The sequence below is a fragment of the Petaurus breviceps genome, unplaced genomic scaffold, assembly GCF_028583685.1.
Source record: "Petaurus breviceps papuanus isolate PSGF00001 unplaced genomic scaffold, PetGlider_PUasm1.0 90760, whole genome shotgun sequence".
In the NCBI taxonomy this organism is placed as follows: Eukaryota; Metazoa; Chordata; class Mammalia; order Diprotodontia; family Petauridae; genus Petaurus; species Petaurus breviceps.
Genome location: NW_027187338.1, coordinates 12574520 through 12597840, shown reverse-complemented (window position 1 = coordinate 12597840; position 23321 = coordinate 12574520). Strand labels below are relative to the sequence as shown.

The following is a 23321-nucleotide window of genomic DNA, read 5'->3' as shown; positions in this document are numbered from 1 at the left end:
AGTTTTAAACAAGGGAAGCCTTGTTGGACTAAGCACACTACATCACCAAAGTAATTGCTTTGAAAGCCATTTTATTTACAAATGGCCTACTGGTTTAAATCTAGCTCCTACCTTTTGGAAACAGGAACCTAAACACCAACCAAGAGGCATGGTGGGCCACTGCCGGTGCTGCTGGTAGGATGGAAGATAGAAAGTAAGCCGTTTCCTTGCCCCAGCGAGGAATGGAAGGGCAGGTGTAACGTGGGGTAGTAAAGGATTTTTAACTGCCCAAGCTCTTACATTGCCAGCCACTGGTTACTTGGCAAGTTACCATACACCAGGTACAGCAGCAGCCCAATGACTAAGCTTTAACCTAGTTCTTTTATTGCAGACTTCTGGCCTTCCAAACTACTCTAGCTAATTTTCATCCTATCACCTGCAGCTTCTTTACTCAGACTCTGGCTCTTTCCCATGGTCTTAAAGGAAGCCTTACAGAGAAATCGCTTCTTTTCTGCCTGAAGGACAATTGCAGACTTGACACTTCTTAAAACCCTAAGCCTTCCTTTGGAATTCCTCTTTTGAATCCTCCTCTATTATTCTCATGGTTCCTTATTTAAAGGATGAAACAGGAGAAACGTGGTAGGAATGGAAGAAAACTGAAAACCTTATGCCTGGAACACATTTCTACCAGCTGTCTTCTTCCTCAGTTAGGCTATGTTGCATAGCTATGGCAGCGTTGCCTAGAAAAGAGAGACAAAGATGCTGGCTAGAAGGTGAAACCACAGTTAGTCCAGCATGTCTAGCTTAGTTTGAGTAAACAGACTGAGGCTTCCCTTAGAGTTTAAAAAAAAAAAAGACAACCAAAACACAAGCTTTATTTACAGTTGAAAACTTAAAAAAGGCTTGGGGTCCTGAATCCATGACAGGTCCTATCTCTTGATCACAAAGGCAGGCAGTTACCAAGGAAGCAAGGTGGGAGGCCCCATCTTCTCAGGAGCTTCACCGGGGCAAAAGGAACCCTAAAAGAAGAGAAACAGGACTTCTGTGGGGGCCAATGGAAGGAAACAACCCTCAACAGATGGGATGAACCTGGCCAGCTCTGAGGTCTGTGCTCATGGGAAGCAGTGTAAAAGAAAGAATACTGACCTCGGGAGTCGTAAGAGCAAGGCTCAATCCTAGTTCTGTTGTCACTATGGGCCCCGGGCCAAATCGAACTTTACTGAGTTTGGTTTCTTCATCTATAAAACGGGGACACCTCAGTCTGTAGTGGGTGACTCGATGGGTTATGGGATAATGCATGTTGTTAGCTTTCTTTAAGAGCCCCAACTATTATTAACAGCTATTATCAAGGCTTAACAACCTGCCTGAAGAGGGGAAATAATAGAAAGTAGGGGAAGTATTCCTGCCAGAGGGAAATCCTAGGGTGAGGCAGAGCCTAATTGGGGTAAAGCTTGGCAGGGTTTAGGATAAGAACCTCAGCAAACTTTAGCAAAAAGCCCCAAGACTGGAGTCAGAGTTTGATCCCATGGGAGGGGCAGGAAAAGAGAAAGGAATGGCCCCACCCTTCCTTTCCCTAACCCCAGGTGGCCACGCACCCAGCAATTGCTTAATCAAGGCAGACTGCCTGAATCAGTTCCTTCTTACCTAAACACAACTTCTAACAGCTTTGGAATAACAGTGGAGGTTCAGGTTTGAATTCTGGTCCCCAGCTAGTGGGCCATAAAGTGGCCCTTTAGCCTTTGCAAAATGCAGAACAAATGTCTCTTGCCCCACAGTAATGGCTACTATTTACACTGCAAGCAGTCCCTTGGGTGGGGCTGGCTGGATCTGGGGCACAGGCTAGGCCTGTGTCAGGATCCAAATCCCTGAGCCTGCTTCACAATTTTGAAAATATTTGTTGACTTTGAACTGGATAATGCCTCAAGTGAGGTCAGGCTAAACCCGCTTGGATCCTATCCCACCCAGCAGGCCTGGCCTAAACCCAAAATAACCTCTGGGAGCAGACCCTGGCCTCAGGGTCTCCAGTAAACCAGAGCTTCTAACATATGGCAGTACAGTGTATTGTAAAGAATATTCTGTTCCAGGAGGCAGGAGACCTGGGTTCAAACCTTGTCCCCCATTAAACATATCGTCTTGGAAAAGTCATTGCCCATTTCTGGGCTTCAATTTACCCATTTACACAACAAAGGCCAGGATCAGATGACCTTTCTTCCTATTTTAGTCTTTTTTTTTTTACATTCTAGAATTCTACATTGCACAAACAAGTGTTTATTTGTTGAAGAAATGCCCAACCTCCAGTGTGCCCTGGACCCCTATTTTCACATGAAACCCCCACCACCCCAGGCCTGATATCCACCTTCACATTCTCCCCAAGGAGTAGGAGGCAGGTACAGAAAGGTAAATGGAAGGGAATCTGCCCAGACTGGTGGCATAAGGGAACATTGCTACCATCACCCCAAGGGCTGCTTGTCTTCTTGTTCTTCCAGTCCCTCAAAACAAGGTGCTGCAGGTATTCTGTTCTCTTAGCAACTCAGGCTGCCAACTGAGAGCAGCCAGAACTTCATGCCTCTGGCAAGCTTTTTCATTTTTAGAAAAATGAAGGATTCCTTATATCCCACAGCCCAAGGACTCAGACCTGCTCAGTCTTGCAGGTGTGGCCTTTATAATGGGCCCAAGATAGGAGATGAGTCTCTAAGTTTAAGAATGGTCAAAAGCCCATGTGGAGAGCAATTAGCTATCATAGACTCTTAAGATCCAGAGCAAAAGTTTATCTGAGAGATCATCTATTCCCAACCCGTGCTTCTGACAGAGGAAGAAGCTGAGTCCCATAGAGGGAAAGGGACTTGCTTTGTGGAAATCTTTATCAAGTGGAAACCACACTGGACTGGGGTTCCAAACCCACTTCCCCACTTACTAGTTCTGTGATCATGGGTCAGCCATTTAACCTCACTCAGAACTTATCTGTAAAACGGACCTAATACTTGTAAAACTTAGTATGGTTATTGTGACACTCAAATATAAAGCATGTGAAGTGCATATATCAGTGTCGTCCATTTTACTGCCCAAGGTCTCCCTGTCCCTTCGTGGCCCAACCGAGGCCAATCAAGAAGCATTTTATTGAGTAAGCGGAGCGCGGGCTACGCTCTAGGAATACAAAGAAAGGCAAAAGCCAGCCCCTGCCCTCCCCGAATTCACAATGTCACAGGGGAGACAAGCACACCCAAGAACAAACAGGGAAGGCAGGGGGGCAGGAAGGCGGACATTCCAGGCACGAAGAAATGCCCAAAGTGTCTCGTCTGAGGAACGCCAGGAGACCAACGGCACGGGACTGGAGAATTCATGTTGGGACACTTAAGACGACGACTGGAGAAACGGGGGGGGCTGAGTTAGGAAGGACTGAATACCGAGGGATTATTCTATGTTTGATATGGAGACGACAGGCAGTCACTGGAGTTTTCCGAGAATGCGGATGACATGATCAGACCTGAGCTTCAGGAAAATCATGTTTGTGTCTGAATGGCGGATGGATTGGCATGGGAAGAGACCTGAGGCAGGCAGACCCACCAGCAGCTAGTGCAGTAGTCCAGGTGAGTGGATGAGGGCCTGCACTATAAGGGATATAGTGTCAGAGAAGAGAAAAGGAGGCTGCAAAGGTGAAACCCGAAAGTCTTGGAAATAGCCTGGATATGGAGGACAGTGAGAGATAGTCCAGGATGACTCCTGGGCTGGAAGTCTGAGGGACTGAGAGGATGGTGGTATCCTTATAGTAATAGGTTAGTCTGGAACAGAATTCATTATCTTCTCTCCTAAAACAAGGAGAGAAGTGGGAACCTGCTGCCTTGGTCACATGTGGCCTTCTAGGCCCTTGGGTGCAGTCTTTTGACTGAATTCAAGTTCTACAGAACAAATTCTTTTGTTAAGGGGATTTATTCTGTGAAGTTTGGATTCAGTCAAAGGGCCACACTTGAGGACCTAGAGAACCACATGTGGCCTCGAGGCTGGAGGTCCCCCACCTCTGCCCTAGATAGCTGACTTCCCGGAAGTTCAAGAAACAATACTTACCCTCCTACACCAGACTACATGCCCCCTTTTTGTATCTGATCCTGGAGATGACAGGGAATAAATGGAGTTTCCTCCAGAGTGTGGCCTCAAGGCCACATGTGGCTCTCTAGGTCCTCAAGTGCAGCCCTTTTTTTGAATCCAAACTTCACAGAACAAAACCCTTAAAAAAAGGCCTTGAGGGCACAGGTTCCCCACCCCTGATTTAGGGGAAAAGATAATGAATTCTGTCTTGGACATGTTGAATTTAATACATCTATTGAACATACAATTCCATGTTTTCTGAAGGGAAGTTAAAGATGCAAGAAAGGAAGCCAGCAGAGAGGTCAGTGGCTGGATAGGAATATTAGCAACTACTGAGAGAATTAAAGGTGCTGGTTCCCCTCTGGAACCTTCCCTCGGTTATCTCCCCAATACCCAGACACACGAACACACGAATGATGTCTCCCTTCTCACATTTCTCCCATTCTCCCTGGACTTAGACACCCATCTCTTTCCCCTCTTTGCCATCATTGTTTTTGTCTTCGTCTATCCTGCATTTGTCTTTCTCACCCTGACCTCTGTTCAATGATCAGGCCTTTGAGAGGAAGGCATCTATCTCCAGTGCTGAGCAGAGGACACTGCAGGGAGCAGTGCATCAGTCGACTAGCATTTATTAAGCATCTTGATGTGTCAGGCACTGTGCTAAGTCGGGTTACAAAGAAAGGCAAAAGGCAGTTGCTGCCCTCAAGCAGGCCACAATCTAATGTGCAAGGAGCTACATATGGGATAAAATCACCTGAGGGAAGGCACCAGAATGGAGACGGGTCAGCAGTCTTCCTGTAGAAGGGGGGATTTTTGCTGAGACTTGCAGGAAGTTCAGAGGTGGAGATGAAGAGAGGGAGTGTTCCAGGCATGGGAACAACCAGTGAAAACACTAGGAGTCAGGGGATGCAAAAGTGTCATTTGAGAAACAGCCAGAGGCCTGGTGTCACTGGATCCAAGGTTACATGGAAGGAGTGGGGGAAGGAAGAAGTATAAGAAGGGTGGAAAGGAAGGTAGGGGTCAAGTAATCAAGTGATTTTAAAGCCAAACAGAGGATCCTATATTTGATCCCAGAGGCAATAGGGAGCCAAAGAAGTTAACATGGTCAGACCTGTGCTTTAGGGAGATCAATTGGACAGCTGAATTTAAGATGGAATGGAATAGGGAGACTTGAGGTAGGGAAACTCACCAGCAGCTACTCCAAGAGTCTACGTGTGAGATGATGGAGGCTTGCCCCAGAGAGGCAGCAGTGTCAGAGGAGTGAGGGGGACATATATGAGAACCCTTAGAAAGGTGTAAACAACAGCACCTGACTACTCATTGCATCTGGAGGATGAAAGGGAGTAAGGTGTCAGGAAAGACACCTCGGTTGCAAGCTGGGGTAACTGGGGGGATGACCGTACCCTTGATATTAGAGAGAAGTTGGGGGGGAAGGTTTGGGGGAGAAAGAGAACAAGTTCAGTTTTGGACATGTTGAGTTTTGGATGCCTAAAGAACATCCAGTCTGAGATACCTAAAAGGCAGCTGAAGATGTGAGACTAGAGGCTGGAGAGAGGTTAGAGATAGAAAAGGAGAGTTAAGAATCGTTAGCATAGAGATGATAATTAAATCCTAGGGAGTTGTTGAGATCACCAAATGAAATGGGCACAGAGAAAGAGAGGAGCACCCAGGACAGACAGACAGAGTTGATCAGGAGTGACCTGGATGAAGAGACAGCAAAAAAGACAGAGGAGCAGTCAGAAAGCTAGGAGGAGAACCAGGAAAGAGTAATGTCACAGAAACCTAGAGAAAAAAAAGCACGCACAAGATGGTGATGGACAGAGTCAGAGGCTACAGAGGGCTCAAGGAGTTTGAAAGAGACTGAGAACGGATCTACAGCTAGCCCTTGTTAGACCAAACTGAAGAGTTCACCCTCTTCCTGATACAATGATCTACTCTATGGCATTAGAAAAACACTAGAGGTCCTGCAAGACTGGACCAAGGCTTCCTGGCCCACCTGCCTAAAATGTGAAGCCCTGTTCCAGTACTGTCAGATAGGGAGGGGCCATCCATCCTTCTGAGACTGAGTACCTTCTCCCTATCGATTTCAAAGGTCTATCTAATCTTTGGCTTGACTTTCCTTCTATTTTCCTAGATACTGAATTGAGAACAGGAGTAAAGACTACTAGAGATTACCTAGTCTATCCCCTACTCTCAAGTCCAGAGAAGGAAAGTATCTACCCAAGGTCAAACTGGGGGCAAGCAGCAGTGCTACACCCAGTCCATACCCAGGTCCTTCCAGAATGGCTCTCGCCCCAGAATTCACCTCCACAGGTTAAAACTCAACTATTATGTTTATCTTCCCCTTAGTCCTCAGGTCTCCTTACTCCAATCAGCACTAAGTAAAAACCTGTGTCCCCAGCAGTCAAGATAGAGCTTGTCTCCAATTAGCCATAGCAACTTAAGGGACAAGGTTTTCTTATGGACACTTGTTGGGCAGAGAAGCCAGCTTGAGGAGCGGGAGAGAGGTGCAGAGCAGAGCAGAGCGCCAGCTCAAAGATCCCAGGCTAGAAAGGCCAGGCTACAACCCAGATCTACCAGGAGAGGCACACTGGCTACCTGCCATTCAGCTCATCTCCTCCAACTGGGGTTCCGAGTCTACCTTGTGACTCCCTCCTTATGTACCATGGTACATGCTGGTCCACCTGCCAGGAACATTCCCTTTTGCTGTGAATCTAGTGGAATCCTTCCACCCCTTTAGTACCCAGTTTCCACTCCCCCATCACCACCAAGGCCCATACAATGAGTTAATGGAGTTATATGGGGGGGGCAGGGAACAGAGTGGTAAGGGAGCACCTGGATCTATGATTTCAGTAGTGCAGGAAGGAAGCCTCTTGTGGAGAAGTGCTCTGAGGGATTCAGGGACCTGCCTAGGGTCAGAGAGCAAGAATGGATCCAATCAGAACCTGAACTCAGGCCTTCTTGACCCCAGGGCAGACCGAGCCTCCCTCACCTAAACTGTGCATCTTTTTACCCTAATTACTCAAGAAACTCCTTGAGGGCCAAACTTTGATGCTTGTACTTCTGTGTGTCTTATGGCGTGTCCAAGCAGAACACCATGTGTTTGGCAGGCAGTCAATATAGAATTATGAATTGGAATAGTTGAATAAACCCATAAGAACTGGGAGGAAAGCTTGGTTCTTACTGAAAGGTTGGACTTAATCAATAAACATTAATTAAGCACCTACTATATGCCAGGCACTGTGCTAGGTTCTGGGAAATACAATGACAAAAATAAAAATAGTCCCTGCCCTCAGGGGCTTACATTCTTTCAAAGGTGATTATTCCAAATTCCAAGTATACTTATATCTGGAGGAGGAGCAGAAGGACCCATAACATTTCCTATGCAGGAGTAGAGCAATATAATGAAAACATCAGTAAGCTGAAAATTAACTTGTAGACTTAATGCAAAACCAGACAAAATAAAACAGGCCACTACATATATTATAGAAAGTCATAACAAAATTCATATAGAAAAACAGAAGGGGAGGACTAGGAAGAGGAACCATGGAAAAGAACTACCTACCAATTTTTGGTAGTTATTATAGAAAAGTAATTACAAAAACTAGCACTGGACACAAAAACCTACCATATGAACAGACAAAAGAAGTGTGGTGTGGTGTGGAGCTGAATGTATGACTGAATGTCAATGATTCTACTTACCAATGTTTGATAAACAAATCAATGGCAAAAACTTAGGAACATAATAATCATCCAATGAATTATAAAACTTGTTTATGTGCAAGATGGAAAGGGACTCAGAGTTCCACCTAAAACCATAGACCACAATAAATTCTACGTTTGGATAAGTCAATCAATAAGCATGTATTAAGTGTTTACTGTATGGTAGACACTCTGTCAGTTAAGTACTGGGGATGCAAAGAGGCAAAAACCTGGTCTCTGCCCCAGGCGGTCACATTCTCACCACTAGACATACGGTGTAAATGGGAGGTAATCTCAGAGAGGAGGACCCAGAGGGGGGTGGTAACCAGGATGCTTTTCTTACATAGGATGGAACCTGAGCCTAGTCTTGAAGCCAGGTACGACTAAGATGTGGAGGTGTAGGTATAGAGCATCCTAGGCCTGAGGGACAGCTAACAGCATGGCATGGCATCAGGAGATGGAGTGTCTCATTCAAGAAACAGCAAGGAGGCTGGTGTTGCTAGACTAGGAAGGTAGGAAGAGGCCAGATTTGAAGGATTTTCTATTAGATCCTAGAAGTAATGGGGAGTAATGAGGTGAAATGGTCAGACCTACACTTTAGAAAGATCTTTTGTGGAGTATGGAATAGAGTGGGGAGAGGCCAACAATAAGACAGTACTAGGCATGAGGAAAAGATTGCCTTCACAGAGGCATCAGCTGTGAGTAGACAGAAGCAGACATCAGGGATAGAGGTTTTGAAGGTATAAACTGTAGGACTTGGTAATAGGTTCAATACACTGGTTAAATGCAAATGAGGAGTCAAGGATGGTGCTGAGGTTGTGAGCCTGGGTAACTAGTGGAATGGTAGCCACCTAGATCAGGGATCAGTAAACTATGGCCCATAGGTCAAATCTGGTCTGCTGCCTGGTTCTAGATGGCTCACAGCTCATAACTGACCTACACAGTAATAGGGAAGTTCTAAAGAAGGGAGGATTTGAGGGGAGAGATAATGCTTTCTGTTTTGGACATTCTGATTATGAGATGTCTGCAGGTCAGGACATATACGTGACAAGTCCAACAGGCAGCTGGTGAGGGGAACCTGTAGATCAGAAGAGAGGTCAGGGACAGACAAACAGATGTGAGGATTACCTGCAAAGAAATGATAAATGAAGCCAAAGGAACTGATATTATCAAACAAGATAGGTTAGAGGGAAAAGAGAAGAGAGCCTAGTTCAGATCCTTGGGGAACATCCATGGCTACTGGGCATGACCTGGATAAAGATCCAACAAAAGTCTGAGAAATGGTCAGACAGGTAGAAGAACCAGGAGAGATCACCATCAGGAAAAGCTAAAAAGAAGAGCATATCAAGGAGGTGGTGACAGACAGCGTCAAAGGCTGAAGAGAGGTCAGGTCAGAAAAGGATGGGATTGAGAAAAGGTCACTAGAAGTTTTGGTAGAATGATGAGGTGAGAAGTCAGACTGCAGAAGAGAGTGAAAAGAAAGGAAGTGGAGGCACCAATTGTAGTTAGCCTTTTCAAGAATGTTAGCCATCAAAGGGAGAAGAAACATAAGGAGATAGCTAGTGATGATGGAAGGCTGGGGAGTGTTAAGGATGAGGGAGACACGGGTGTGTTTGTAGGCAACAGACAGGGAAGATCAGTGAAAGACTGGGGGTGCTAGAGAGGACCATCTGTTGGAAAAGGCAGGATAGAATTAGATCAAAGAAGTGCGTAGAGATGTTTTCCTTGGCAAGGAGAAAGGCCTCTTCATGTGCAAATGAAGGGAGAAAGAGTGGGAGAAGATCTCTGAGTGAGATGAGATACAAGGCACAAGAGTGGTTGATAAAGGGCAAGGTTCTCAGCTAAAAGAGTCATGAAAGGCAGGTACCATGGAGGGCTAAAGAAGACACAAAAAGGTCTGGAATGGCCTCACTGACAAGTGGGACAGTGGACTGATTAGAGGCATAAGACAACTGCCTTGCTGCAGTGAGGGCTCAGTCGAAATGAAGTAACCAATTCACAGTGGAACTGAGTTTCATGATCTTCTCCAGCTCCATTCAGTAGTATGCACATAGGAGCAGACAGTGGAGTGTGGGAATAATCCAAGTCTGGGGTCTAGCAAGTCATAGCTGATACCAGGAGACGAGGATAGTGGAGAGCTAAGCTGGGAAGAGACTAGAGACAATGCAGGAGTGAGGACAAAAGGTTCTGGGGGACTAGAGATCAGGTAGGTATAGGGGATGCCAGGCAGAGGGAAAGATGGAAGAAAAAATGATTGGAAAAAGGAATTCTAAATCTGTAAAACATTCAAAACTAGGAACAACCTCTACTTGTAGCATTCCAGCAACTGGGGAATGACTACATAACCATGATGTATTCACATATAACTATGATTAAAATATTAAAAATGGGAAGAACAATGAAACATGGAAGACATAGATGAAATAACATGAAACAAAAACCAGTGGAATAAGAAAAGCACAAACATCTTTTGTTGCCGTTGGTTTTCTATAGTTTAGCCAAAGGCATGGACAAGAGAGAGACAGAGAGGAAAAAACCAAAGGTTCATGTGAATAGGGAGAACACCAAGTCATGCTCTGACTCTGGCTTGGGATCACTTGGTTGCCCGTGAGTGAATCCAGCTTTTTCAATAGACTGATTGGCTTTGTTGATTTTTTTTTATTGACTGAACCTTCTTTTTCTTCTTTTTGTCTTTAAAAGAAAAGATACTATTTGTTATTATGGGATAGCTCTCTGTTATATGGGACAGTTATATGGGAGGGGTACTAGGAAAAAGTAGGACAATATTAAAAAAAAGTGATGAACTTGGAATCAGGAAAATCTGAATTTGCAACCTACTTCTGAAACTTACTAAGCTGTATGAGCCTGCACAAGGTAACTTCTTGGTCTTAAATGCCTCATCTGGGCAGCTGGAGTGCCATAGACAAAGCACTTGGCCTGGAGTCAGGAAAACCTGAGTTCAAATTAGGCCTCACTTACTGTGTCACCCTGGGCAAAGCGCATCACTGCTGGCTGCCTCAGTTTCCTCCTCTATAAGATGGGGGTAACAGTACCTGCCTGGAAGGGTTGTTGTGACGATCAAATGAGATAATATCTGTAAAACTTCTCACCACTGTGCCTGGTACAGAGTAAGCACTAAATAAATGTCAGTTTATTAATGATTATTATTATTTGTAAAGCGCTTTACAAACCTTAAAGCGCTATACAAATGCTAGTTATTATTTTCCAGATGAGGATAATTCATGTAGCCTCCCAGAGTCGTTCTAAGACCCAGATAAAATAATGTATTATTCAATCTGAAAATGTTCCATAAAGGTCAACTACTATAGTGATCATTTCAAGGACCAGGGGCAAGGGAGAGTCCCAAGAAGCCTTGGCTTCCCCCTCCTGAGAGACAACAGCATTAAAGGCAGAAACACATTCTCTTCTCAACAGTCTCATTCATTCTCATGCTTGTGGTGGTTCCCAGTTTACCTCCTGGGGGTTCTAAGCTCCATGGGGTGGGAATGGGGGTGTTCAACATACTTGGTTCAGTCTAGCTAAGGTGGAAAAAAAAGTGCTATTTACCTGATTCAGCAGTGACTGCCATTACATCTCCCCGCACTGGGAGATGACCACAGGAAGCTTGGGCTTGTTGTTGGGTCCAGTGGGAACATTCTAGGGGAAAGGAAGCATAGCCCAAATGAGCCAACACCTGCTGCACTGTGGTTCTGGTCCTAAGGACACTGTGAACTGTTCCATACAGTGTATACCCTCACATTCACTGTGGGTGTCTCAGAAAGACAATGGAGGCTGGAAGCCTCGACCAGGAAGATGTAAATTTCCCTTTTTACAGATGAAGAAACTGAGGTACTCTGGGATCAGCTTTAAAACACAAAGTATCCTGACAGTGTCCTTAAGGCAAGAAGCCAAAATACACTTACCTCAATTTTTCTCATCACTAGAAGTCCATCAATTATTTTTCCTGCGGAAAGAATCAGAGCTAAATGATATTGTTTCTTGTGCGCTCTCTCCGCATCTCTCCCCCCATTCTGCAGCTGGCTCTGAAGAAGCCCAGTGGCTCCGTGGCAGAAAGGCCATATCCAGAAGAGAGCAAACTCTGCATTTCAGGCCCCTTCAGGACCTGGAGGTGGAGACAGCCCATCAATGGAGGTGGCAGATGACAGCTCCAGGAACAGCCCACTCCCGGGAAGCCCAAGCCAGCAGGCCAAGAGGTGTGAAACCTGTACTCACCAAACACCACGTGCTTCCCATCCAGCCAGTCACATTTAGAGCAGGTGATAAAGAACTGGCAGCCATTGGTACTGGGGCCGCTGTTTGCCTGATTTAAATTAAGTAAAGCTGTAGTGAGAAGCCAAAGGAGAACAGGGCTGCCTATGTCCTACAAGGAGGGCTGGGCACCTGTGGACCTAAGGCCCAAGAAAGGAACTCTGGTGATTTACTTAGGCCCTGATGTCTCAACTAGACTGTAAGCTCTTGGAAGGCAGAGGTAACACATTCTGCTTTGTCTTTATGCTTCATGCTGTATTTTTACTTTGTTAAAAGCCTGAGGTCACTAGATATGCTACCTCAACTCCCTTCTCCCACTCCTCAGGATTTCCCAGCCTCATCACCCATTCTCTTGTCTCAAATAAAGGGCTCTTCCTACCCACGATTCTGGATACTACCTAGGTCCTTGATCTTGCTTCTTGTCTCCACCAGGACCTTCCTCTAGTAATCCTTCCCTCTCCAACTATTCCTTCCTATCAGCTTATTAACACTGACAGGTCTCCTGAATCCAATTCCTCATTCCTCCTCCCAGACAGACCCCTTCACATGTCGACACTCCAACTCATCTGGACCACTCACTGTCTACTGTATGTGTCCCACACTTTCCCGATGCTCTAAACTCTTAGCCTAAAATGTCCTTCTCCCCACTAGCGATCAAACTCTCCATTAATCTTTTAAGCCCTGGTCAAATGCTATCTCTTCTAAGATGCCTTCGATGATTCCCACCCCCTTAACTTCAGAGGCAGCACAGTGGGTAGAATGCTGGACTCTGTGTCAGGAAGACCTAAATTAAAATACTGCTCCAGCATTTAACTATACCCTGGGGAATCCAAAGATTTCTCTTGATCCTTCCTTTATGTCCAGCTGCTAACCACTCCATCTCTCTCTTCCTCTTTACCACTGAACTTCTTGATAAAGTTGCTTATACTAAGAAACTTCACTTCCTCCCCACCCACTCGCTCCTCAACCCCTTGTAGACTGGCTTCCTCTGTCACAAATCTGTTGAAATATTCTCTCAAAGGTCACCAGGGATGCCTTGGTCAGCAAATCCAATGGCCATTCAAGGGCCTTCTCAGACACCATGGCTCCTGACCCTCTTCCACTAACCTATTTTGGGTATCTCCTCCTACCTTGGCTTTCAAGATACTACAGGTCTCCTTGGTTCTAGTCCTTTTCTTCTAACTATTCCTTCTGCTTTTTTAGGCTCTTCTTCTTGGCATCTTCAGATCAGTGTTTCCTGAGATTCTTATAATTTCTGTCTCTACAACTTTTACATCTGTCCCCTTCTCTCCACCCAATAGCCAGCACCAGTTTAGGCGCCCCTCGGTACATCAGGCCTAGACTTACTACTGCTGGTTGGTCTCCCTACGTTAGTCCATTCTCTATTCAGCTGCCAAAGGCATATTGTAAAGCTCAAGTCTGAGCAGGTCATCCACTTAGTACACCTCAGTGGCTCCTTCTAGGAACAACTACCAACTTCTGTTGGCTAAGACCTCAATAATCTGTCCTCTCTCCCCACTTTCCAGCCTTCCCAGACATCCCCTCCTTCCCCCTCCCAGACATACTCCAGGACTCAGCAATGCTAGCCTCCTACTAGTTTTGCCTCCCACAGGATGCTCTCTCTCATCTGTGTCTTTGCACTGGCTGCCCAAGTACGTAGAATGCTCCCCATTCTAACCTCTTCAAAACGCAGCCAAGAACCAACTTCTACAGGTGATTTTTCCTAGGCTCCTCCCAGCTGTCAATGACTTCCCCTCTAAAGCCACCTTCAGTCTCCTCTGGGTCTTGTATTTACTGTTGTACATAAGTCTTCTTGGCCATTAGAACATAAGCTCTTTGAAGGCAGGGGCGACTTTTTGCTTCTTTTCTACCCCAATGCTTAGCACAGCCCCTGACCCAAAGGAGGCACTTAATAAACATTTTTTGGTTATAGCCCTGGCCTTCTGTCCATCTCTCTCTACACTCTGTCCCTTGATAAATCTCATTCACTCTTTGGACTTCAGGAGATGATTACCAAATGGATCTTCACCCTAGACTCTCTCCTGAGCTCCAGATTTCCAGACCCAGCTACCTAAAGGAAATTTCTAAAGGATGCCCCCATTGGTACTTTAACCTCAACACGTCCAGAATGGAGTTTGTCATGTTCCCCTCTAAACCCGCTTGTCCTTATGATTTTACTATCTCTGTCAGTGCCACAGATGGCACTGACACTTGGGTTTCCCGTGTCTTCAATTCTGGGATGATCCTTGCTCTCTTCTTCTTTCTCACCCCACATGGTGGTCAATCAATAACCAAATCCTACTGACTCTATTTCCCCATTCTACGCTCTTCTCTGCCCACTCCTTTCCATTCCCACTGGCAACACCACACAGGCCTTCACCACCACCGTCTTTCCTGTGGTAACCACTTCCCACTGGGCCTCTCTCCTGGCCTTCTGTCTATCCTCTATTCTGCCATCAGACTTATGACTTACCTCCTTTTGGTCATTTCACTTCTCCACCCAAAACCACTCACCAGTTCCCTGGGACCTATGGTACCAAGTTCAAGCTGCCTAACCTGGCTTTGATACCACTCTCCTGAGTTCATAACACACCCCTTTCACATAGTCAACATCCCAACTCATCTGGACCACTCACTCTCTACTGTATATGTCCCACACTTTCCCGATGCTCTAAACTCTTAGCCTAAAATGTCCTTCTCCCCACTCTAGTGATCAAACTCTCTATTAATCTTTTAAGCCCTGGTCAAATGCTATCTCTTCTAAGATGCCTTCACTGATTCCCACCCCCTTGTAACTTCAGAGGCAGCACAGTGGGTGGAATGCTGGACTTTGTGTCAGGAAGACCTAAATTAAAATACTGCTCCAGACATTTAACTATACCCTGGGAAAGTCATTTAACCTGCTGGACTGAACTGCTATTTTTCACAGCTCCAGACCCAGGGCTTGGAAAACAGCAGGGGCTCAATGGGAGAGCCACCATTTAGCCAACACTCAATGACAGGGTCTAGAGTCATCTTTGGGTTTTATCTGTTGGCATCACTAGCACCTGACCTCTACAGAGGCACTGCCAGGACAACCTCCACCCCACTCCACAAAGGGAAAGGTGGCAGGTTGTTGCTGTGCTTGGCTACTGCAGAGCTCTTACAGATATGCCACTGGACACAGTGTGAGCAGGGGTGGGCCCGAGGATATCCTTTCCTACTGGGAGACCCCAGGTGACAGAACAAATGGCATGTTCTGACTCAAAGAGAGCACATGGGAGAACAAAGGAGAAAATGATCTTGGCCACAACTTTTTCAAGGCCACCTTACTCAGATGAGTTTGAGCTCAGGTCCAAACAACACAGAACTGCCCATGTAGGGGGTTAGCTTGTCCCCAAGGACAAGAAGCAGCTGAGTGGCACAGTGAGTTGAGAGCTGGTCCCAGAGTCAGGAAGACCAGAGTTCGAATCTAAGCTCAGACACTTATGAGCATTTAACAACCCTCCAACACCTCTACTGGATCTACATACCATGGAAAGCAGACCTGGAGCTGAGTGCCTCAATTTGAAGTTTTCATCTGCAAATGGTCCCCGGTAAATGCTTGCAACTCCAGTGCCATCTCCCTAAGCAGAGAGAGAAGAGGGAGAAAAGATCTCAAGGGAGGAATACCAAATTACATCTCAAAGGAACATTCTAAAGTTACCACCTCCCTGCTTTCAGGAAAGAGGCGGGAGATTACAAGTAGGGAATGCTGCATACACAGTCAAAATACATAAAGTGACCAGAACTCTTCTTCTCTGCTACAAGGCAGGGCTCAATTTGGAGTGGAGAATGCTACAAACCAGAGGCATCAATAAGACTTTTTAAAGTCCACTGGATGCTTTCGCTTTAGAAATTCTTCAATGATCAGTTTCTATCTAACACAGTCCATTCTAGTACAGAGCGCCAAACCACACAGAATCACAGATAAAAAGTATATGGGTTGTGGGGCAGCCAGGTAGCACAGTGAGTAAGAGCACCAGTTCCCGTGTCGGGATGACCTGGAGATTGAATCCGGACTCAAGAGACTTAGCATCCACCCAGAAACACCTGGCTGTGTAACCTTGAGCAAGTTACTTAACCCCAATTGCTTTAAAAAAAAAAAAAGTATATGGGTCACAGTCAAGCTTCTAATCTGATGGATCCAAGAGTATGTGAAGCAGGGAAGATAGAGTGAATGGGTTAGGAGCTTGGGTCCTAGAGGGAATGAGAACCCCAGGAATTGAACACTCCACTAGGGAAATAGATAGAACAGGCCTCCCAAATACTGGGGAGGAGAAGAGATTGGGTCCTACATACACATCAGAAAGGGTCACCACAAACCTGAAGTCAGAATGAAGTATGCCCCTCTGACAGAGACAGGAAGTACTCATCTTTTAAAGCTCAACTCAAATGCACACATAACCCAGGTTAACACTTGGTGTTACATACTTCTAGTGCACATCAGGCCATAGTGACTATGACAATTATCTGTTGGTGTGTGTGTTTTACCTACTGCTAGACTGTGAGCTCTCTACCAGGGCAGTGTCCATGTCTTAGCTTGTCACACAACTTAAGTTTGTCAAATGAATATGAGGGCACCCGGATTAAAGCCAGAGCAGTACAAGAGCTATTTGGGCTTAAAACTCCCTGTGCATTGGTCAAAACCCAGCAAATAAAACCATCTCCACTCTGGCTCCCTGGTCTCTTTCACATTACATTACACATGCTCTTGTCTGGGATAAAGAGGAGGAAAAAATCAGCTCGTCACCATTATTTCCTCAGTAGTTCCCATACCCCTCCATCCCTGCAGTTGCATATTCCATTCCTCTCCAGAAGTGAGGGCAGAGAAGGCAGCCAAACAAATCGTTCTCATCCTAGACTCTGGAAAGCATCCACTCAACCTTGCCTCCCCTCAAGGACTTCCCCATGGCATTCTATCCTGTTCTACAGCAGGACTGAGGGGAGGGGGAGGTCTGCCTGGGGGCAACTCAGAGCCAAAGCTTAATGTTACGGGGTCTGTGGATTACTGTAGAGAAAGAGAAATGATTGAGAGGACTAATATGCATCAGAACACTAAACAAATGCCGATTAGGAGAAACAGACTCAGCATGTCCTCAGAGCTTCTCCCTCACTTAGTAAGGAAGTGAACAGCACAGAAAGTCTCCACCTCTACCACCCCTCCCCCCAAATCACTCTTTTCATAACTGCCTCTCTAGCATATCAGACAGTAAGTTACAGAGGGGGTAAAGCAAAACTCTGGCAAAGCTAGAACAAGGCAAACTTACATAGTACCTACATTTACAAAGTCTCCTCCTTGGATCATGAAATCTTTTATAACCCTAAAAAACAAGACAAAAAAGAGAAAGGAGAAAAATCAGAAAGGAGAAAGTGACTCATGGTACACAGGGAGGTATCCCTGGCATACCCAAGGAGGTGGTGACTGGCAGCCCCAAACCTTACCTGTGAAAAGTGCTCCCCTTGTATCCGATAGGGACTCCATCTTTCCTACAACCAAGAAGAAAGATGAGAAATGGAGGGACTGCAGCAATCACAGACCCATCTGTAAAGCACCCCAGAGTTGGGAGAAAGACCCACCACACTAACTCCTCAAACTGCCTCTCGGGAAATAGGAAGATAGGGTGACTAACTAAGAGAAGAGTGATAGGAAAGGCCTCCATCCCTCATCCCAGCAGCTCTCCTAGGCCTTGATGGCAGCTTCCCAAGGGAAGTGACTCCAGCTTTGGGCAGGAGGCTCCCACCCACACCATGGTGAGGGAAATAAATGTTTTGTAGACCAACCTGAATTCTCCTGTGCAGAATTGCCTGAAAGAAAGAACAAGTGTGTGTGTATGTGTGTGTGTACACACAACCAGACAGTGTTTACAGGCAATCACATATATGGAGATGACAGTAACAAAATAATCACAAATGTTAGAGACAGGTACACAACAATAGGGACTCTGTTCTTCCCTTTCTGCCCCCAGGTACTGTGAACAGAAAGACAGACAGACAACACACAGATGGTCTTCTCACCTCAAGACCAAAACAAAATAAAACAAAAAACATCACCTTGGAAGAAAATGGAAAGAAGGAGGAGTGAAGGGTGTTTGGCATAACTAGGTTCAAGTTATGTTATACAAAGCAGTAACCATTAAAACTATGTAGTGCTAGAAAATACAAAAAAAGTAGAATGAAAACGCTTAGGTCAGCAAAACCTAGAATCAAATCAGTACATCATCTGATGTTTAACAACTCCAAGTACACAAATTATTGGACTCTTTATTTGCTAGGAAGCACTGAGAAAACAGGACAGTAGTCTGGTAAGAAAGATCACTGGCTCTCAAGTCAGAGGACCTGTGTTCAAATTCTGACTCAGATACTTATTACCTGAGATACAAAGCCTCCCTACAGATAAGGTTGTCCTTCTGCAAAATGAGGAACACATGGTCCTTGAAGTTTCTTTCAAGTCAAAAACTTGATCCTAAAAAACAATCTAAATATAAAATGTTGCACAAAAAAGACATTAGAGGGGCATGAGAGGGTCATCTTTCACAAATGTGATTTAAAGAAACAATCTGTAACAAGCTGCAACATATACAGACAGAACATTAAAGAAAACAAAATGGACAATTTCAACTACAAAATTATGCAAAAATAATGCAACCAGAAAAAGAAAAATATATGAATGAGAAAAATATTTTCATTAAACCTATCATTTGAGAATCTAACATCCAAAATCTACAGAGAATTACTGCAAACCTCTAATACTGAGTCATCAAGGCTCTGGAATCATAATCGTAAAAGAAATCTCTAAGATTATGTTGTCACACATCTATGACTCCCAACAGATAAAAATAAGTAGGTGGAAAGACAGCATTGATTAAGCGCTTCCTTACTATGTGCCAGTTTTCAAAGACATGTAAATCATCCACATCTCATTTGAAAAACTGCCCCAAATTACTATCAGATGAGACAAAATGAGATCAATCACACTGGCAAGTACGCAGATGCCGGGAAGACAGATCCTAAAGTGCTTCGACTAAAACCATGAGTTGGCCCAACTTTTTCGGAATTATGTAAGAAAAGTTGCATAACTAATGATACCCTTTTACCCAGAAATCCCATTACTGGGCTCATACCCTAATGCAGGCTACGGGCAAAAAAGGCACCATAGGGGAGAGATGCTGCGTCCTCCCAGACATGGGCTGCACAGACCAGACACTGACAAGGTTAAGGACACGGTTACATGATCTTAGACTCCTTCCCTCGCCCACGTACCCACGCCCTGCCTTCCCACTGAACTCGGGGATGGAGGGTGGGGGGTAGTTCCCGGACCTGAAATTTTCCGCCGTCTTGGGCACGATATCCGCAAAGAGCTCTATCTTCATTCGGCCAACCTCCTGCAGGGCGGGGCAATGCCAAGCCGTGTCGGTGACGTTATCCCCTCCTTTTTCTCCCCGGGCACTGGTCTCTCCCGTTAGGCCCGGTCCCATTTTCCCCCCTCCCCCATATTGGTTCTACTAATTCATTCTGCCCAGGCTCAAGCGTCTAGGTCGCGGTCAGTCGGACCCACCCTGGATTCTGACCCCTCTCCATCTCCTAGCCGCATGGTCCCGCCCGCTCCCCACCCCACCCCATCCTCAAGCTTCTAGGTCCTGCGCGTAGTCCTGCCCGTGGCCCCACCCATTCCTCTGCCCTCTCCCCCTCATCTTCCGGATACATTGGTCCCGCCTGCTTTTGAGCCTTCAGCCCCTTCGCCATGCTGTTCCCGAGGCTCTACGTGCTTCGCTCGCGCCTTCAAAGCAGCGGGCAGCAACCCCCTTCAGCCCTTTTCCCAGCTAGCCTGGACTGCCTGGATCCACCCCCATCCCACCTGGCCACCGATGCTAACATCAAAGAAGACGATGGGGTTGACGGGGCTTGAATTTGCCACGGCCATGATCTCGACACGGAAGCGGAAGCGGGCCGGCGCAGCTCCTAATGTCACTTATTTGCTCCGGCAGCGGCGCAGGCGCGCTGGATGCTGAGCGCCCGGCTCCGCCCCTTAGGCTGAGGTCGGGCTGGGCTTCTAGTCTCCAAAACGAAGGGGCGGAGCTACGGAGGCCCGGTAGCCCAATGGCCTTGGGGACCCAGGACCTAGGAAGGAGGAACCCTGTACACGTGTCTCACATTTCTTTTGTGATTGTCCAAGCCACTGCTGCCATCTTGGTTTTTTTTCCTCTGCCCCACCCCCACACATATGTATTCTCAAACCTTAAAAAAAACTCATAAAAACATCTGTTACCAGCCTATTGTGTGCAAAGCACTCGGCAAACCCTTAAAATGAAGTCCCTGGCATGTTATCTGTAGCCTTGGAGAAGGTGTGGGGTTCACATGTTTAGAGGGAATTTACACCTACACAAATTGAGAGTTTGGGTGTATAATACGAGGTTAGGTGCATTTAGAGGGGTCTGGAACCACAGTTATTACTAGAATCAGGGGCCCCTGTGTACAAGAAGCTTACAACCCCCTTTTTGCTCCTATACGATCTCTTGGAGACCTCATTTCACATCAGTTCAATCATGTCTACCCACAAGGTCTATATTGAAGAAGTGTGCTACGCCACTAAACTATGTATCTTAAAGATATATCAATGGGATGCCTCAATGTATAGACAAGAGGCTGGAGGGGAGCCATGGACAGCTCTGGATTCTGGCATATGCCTCTTCAAGGGAGATCATTATTTTCTCTTAGAGGAGGGCAAAAGAAGAGCCCAGGAAGTTGGCTGCATTGTTCTCAATTGAGACAGAGGCAATTAATGAATGCTTATTGGGGCGGCCAGGTAGCACAGCAAGTAAGAGCACCGACCCCAGAGTCAGGATGACCTGGGATGGAATCTGGGCTCGGACACTTAGCACCCACCCAGAAACACCTCGCCATGTAACCTTGAGCAAGTTACTTAACCCCAATTGCTTTTAAATAAATAAATGCTTATTGACTGAGGGATACTGAAATAGAATCATATCTATATGTCCCACTAAATAGTACTGGTCTGGGACCCTATTTTTTGGGCTCAAAAGTTGCTAAGGTGCTAACTTTCCTGGTTGCTCTCCCTTAAAAGAGGGAAGGTACCCCAGGCTCAAACCTGTTGATTTGACTTCTTCCCACCAAATGCTAGTTACATGAAAGACCATCACAAATACCAAACAATGAGCAAACCCATAGATCCAAGCAAATAGGAAATGGAAAATGCATAAATTACACAGATTAGAATATTCCAGAAAATGCATAAGAGTAAATGAGCTCTTTAGATAAGATGAAGAGATCTTAGTTTCATCAAGTAAAAGACTCTGAATCTCACTCCAGGGGAAATGCCCTGAAGTCTCTAGAGATGCAATCTGGAAATTAGGAACATATTGAAAAGTCAATTTTTCCTCCATCCAAAGGCCTTTTTTTTTTTCTCTTTCCAATGATATTGGTCTCAAAGAGTGTCTGGAACCACACTTCTTTTCCCTAAAAAGATAAAGACAGTTATTCCCCTCCAAAACTGTCAAACCAAATCTGCCCCTCAAGTCATTATGGAGGGTCACATTAGCATTCTTTCTACCATTCCAGAACCACATTCTACAGGAAGCATGCAATAAAGCTCTTTTCTAACACAGTTGATTGGAATTTGAGTTACATATGATAATCAATTCTAGTCTCTTTCTTTCTCTGGTCTCCTTGTTATATTACTCATCTCTTGCCAAACCATAGCCCTGGATTACTCCCACCATCTGCCTCCTCTGCTCCTGGTCACCAGGAAGTCAAAACTGTGCTTTCTGGGTATGTTAACAAATTTAGCTTATCCAACCTAAACTACACCTTCATTTCAGCAAGGCAGTTCTTATTTTTTCTGAGTTAAGGACCTTGCCTTTACTAAAAATAAAGAGGTGATTTGATATGAGATCTTTCTTCTTATATTCTCTTCATCTCAAAACCATCCTTCCTTGTTTCCCCCCAAAACTCTGACAAAGAAGTGGGCCCTCTTGCTAAGGCAAATCATTTTTATGTAAGTCGGTTCTGCTGTAATCCTTGTTTTGAAATTTTAAATTTGTTAAAATGCCATTGATGTATTAGGTAACAATTTGAGCTTTCAGTTTTACTTATATGTATTTTATCCATGAGAAACAGAATGCAGAAAACTATACCACTTCACAATAATACACAAGCAGAAACCTTTCTGATGCCTACTTCCTCTAGCAGACTTCAGGTCTTTTTCAAAGCAAAGTTTCATATTTATTGTATATTTTCTGGTGTAGGAGGAACTGTGGTCAGAGGAAAGCTGATCTGAACTCCATCCCTACTCCCCTCCATCTTCTGCTGGCCCCTCACATCTGAAATTGCAGCCTTCCAAGCCATTCTCTTGGCCATAGCCATTGACTTTGCTGGCCTGTGTCCAACGGGGACAAAAGTGCATGTTATGGACACTATTTATTGTCATACTTAAGTGTTTCTTAATTATTTTTAAACACATGAAACTTTTCTATTTTTAATAGGTTCTTTTATGTGTCACTGATGAAGTTTTTGAGTATTCCTAATCCCACTTCCCCCATAAGTCTTGTGGTTTTTATTGCATGATTTTGCATATTATAGTAATTTTTTAAAATGCATAGTTCACATTATAGCAGAACTAGATGTATATTTGACCCCATTTTCTCCAGCAGATTGTGTCTTCTCTCCTGTAATCTTCAATTTCTCCCTAATTACTTGTTTCTTTCCCCACTGCTTTCAAACACTCCCAAGGATCCTCTACCTATAAAAACTTACATTAGACCCTACCATCTCCTCATGCTATCATCCTATATCCCTCCTCCCTAAGACAAACTCCTTGAAAAACCATCCTATACTTGCTTCTTCTGCCTCAAGTTTCCCCCCACTCCTATCTTCCACTGTCATCAAAGTGATTTTCCTCCTAAAGCTCAGATCCGACCATGTCACACCCCCTACTCAATAAACTCCGGTGGTTCCCTATTATCTCCAAGATCAAATACAAGATCCTCTGTTTGGCATTCAAAGCTTGCCATAACCTAGCCCTCTCCTGCCCTCCCAGTCTTCTCACACCTTATTCCCCACCACATATTCTTCAATCCATTCACTGGACTCCTTGCTGTTATCTGTACAAGTTGCTCCAGTTCTCAGTGCTGGGTGTCTTCTCTGGTCTTCCCCTCATGCCTGGCATACATCTCACTGCCTACTGGCTTCCCTAGCTTCAAGTCTCTTCTTCTAGAGCAGTGCATTTTAAACTGTGGGTCATGACCTCATAT

General features: G+C 45.3%; 1 protein-coding gene across 8 annotated transcripts; it reads right to left on the bottom strand.

Annotated features, from left to right (window-relative positions):
• Positions 1–819: 819 nt before the first annotated feature.
• Positions 820–20067, bottom strand: PPIH (peptidylprolyl isomerase H). 8 transcript variants are annotated; one of them, XM_069068170.1, is made up of 10 exons: positions 19928–20067; positions 19315–19436; positions 17836–17859; positions 17497–17541; positions 17333–17375; positions 15546–15638; positions 11998–12085; positions 11688–11728; positions 11332–11421; positions 820–998 (listed from the first exon to the last, which is right to left on the bottom strand). In XM_069068170.1, exons 1-9 carry the CDS (start codon positions 19973–19975, stop codon positions 11353–11355), a joined length of 573 nt encoding a protein of 190 aa, XP_068924271.1. In that variant the 5' UTR covers positions 19976–20067; the 3' UTR covers positions 820–998; positions 11332–11352. The 8 variants fall into 8 exon arrangements, with proteins under 8 accessions (XP_068924271.1, XP_068924273.1, XP_068924268.1 ...); XM_069068172.1 differs by having other exon boundaries at positions 19372–19436; positions 19928–20063; XM_069068167.1 differs by having other exon boundaries at positions 19910–20058.
• Positions 20068–23321: the final 3254 nt, after the last annotated feature.

What these genes read in the sequence shown, in the direction of transcription:
- PPIH (XM_069068167.1), bottom strand. Translation starts at nt 19,975, where the DNA reads ATGGCCGTGGCAAATTCAAGCCCCGTCAACCCCATCGTCTTCTTTGAT. An exon ending in AGTGGGAAGGCAGGGCGTGG is followed by an intron (nt 17,860 to 19,314) that starts GTACGTGGGCGA and finishes TCTTTCTTTCAG; the next exon opens with GCAATTCTGCACAGGAGAAT. An exon ending in AAGGAGGAGACTTTGTAAAT is followed by an intron (nt 15,639 to 17,332) that starts GTAGGTACTATG and finishes CTCTCTGCTTAG; the next exon opens with GGAGATGGCACTGGAGTTGC.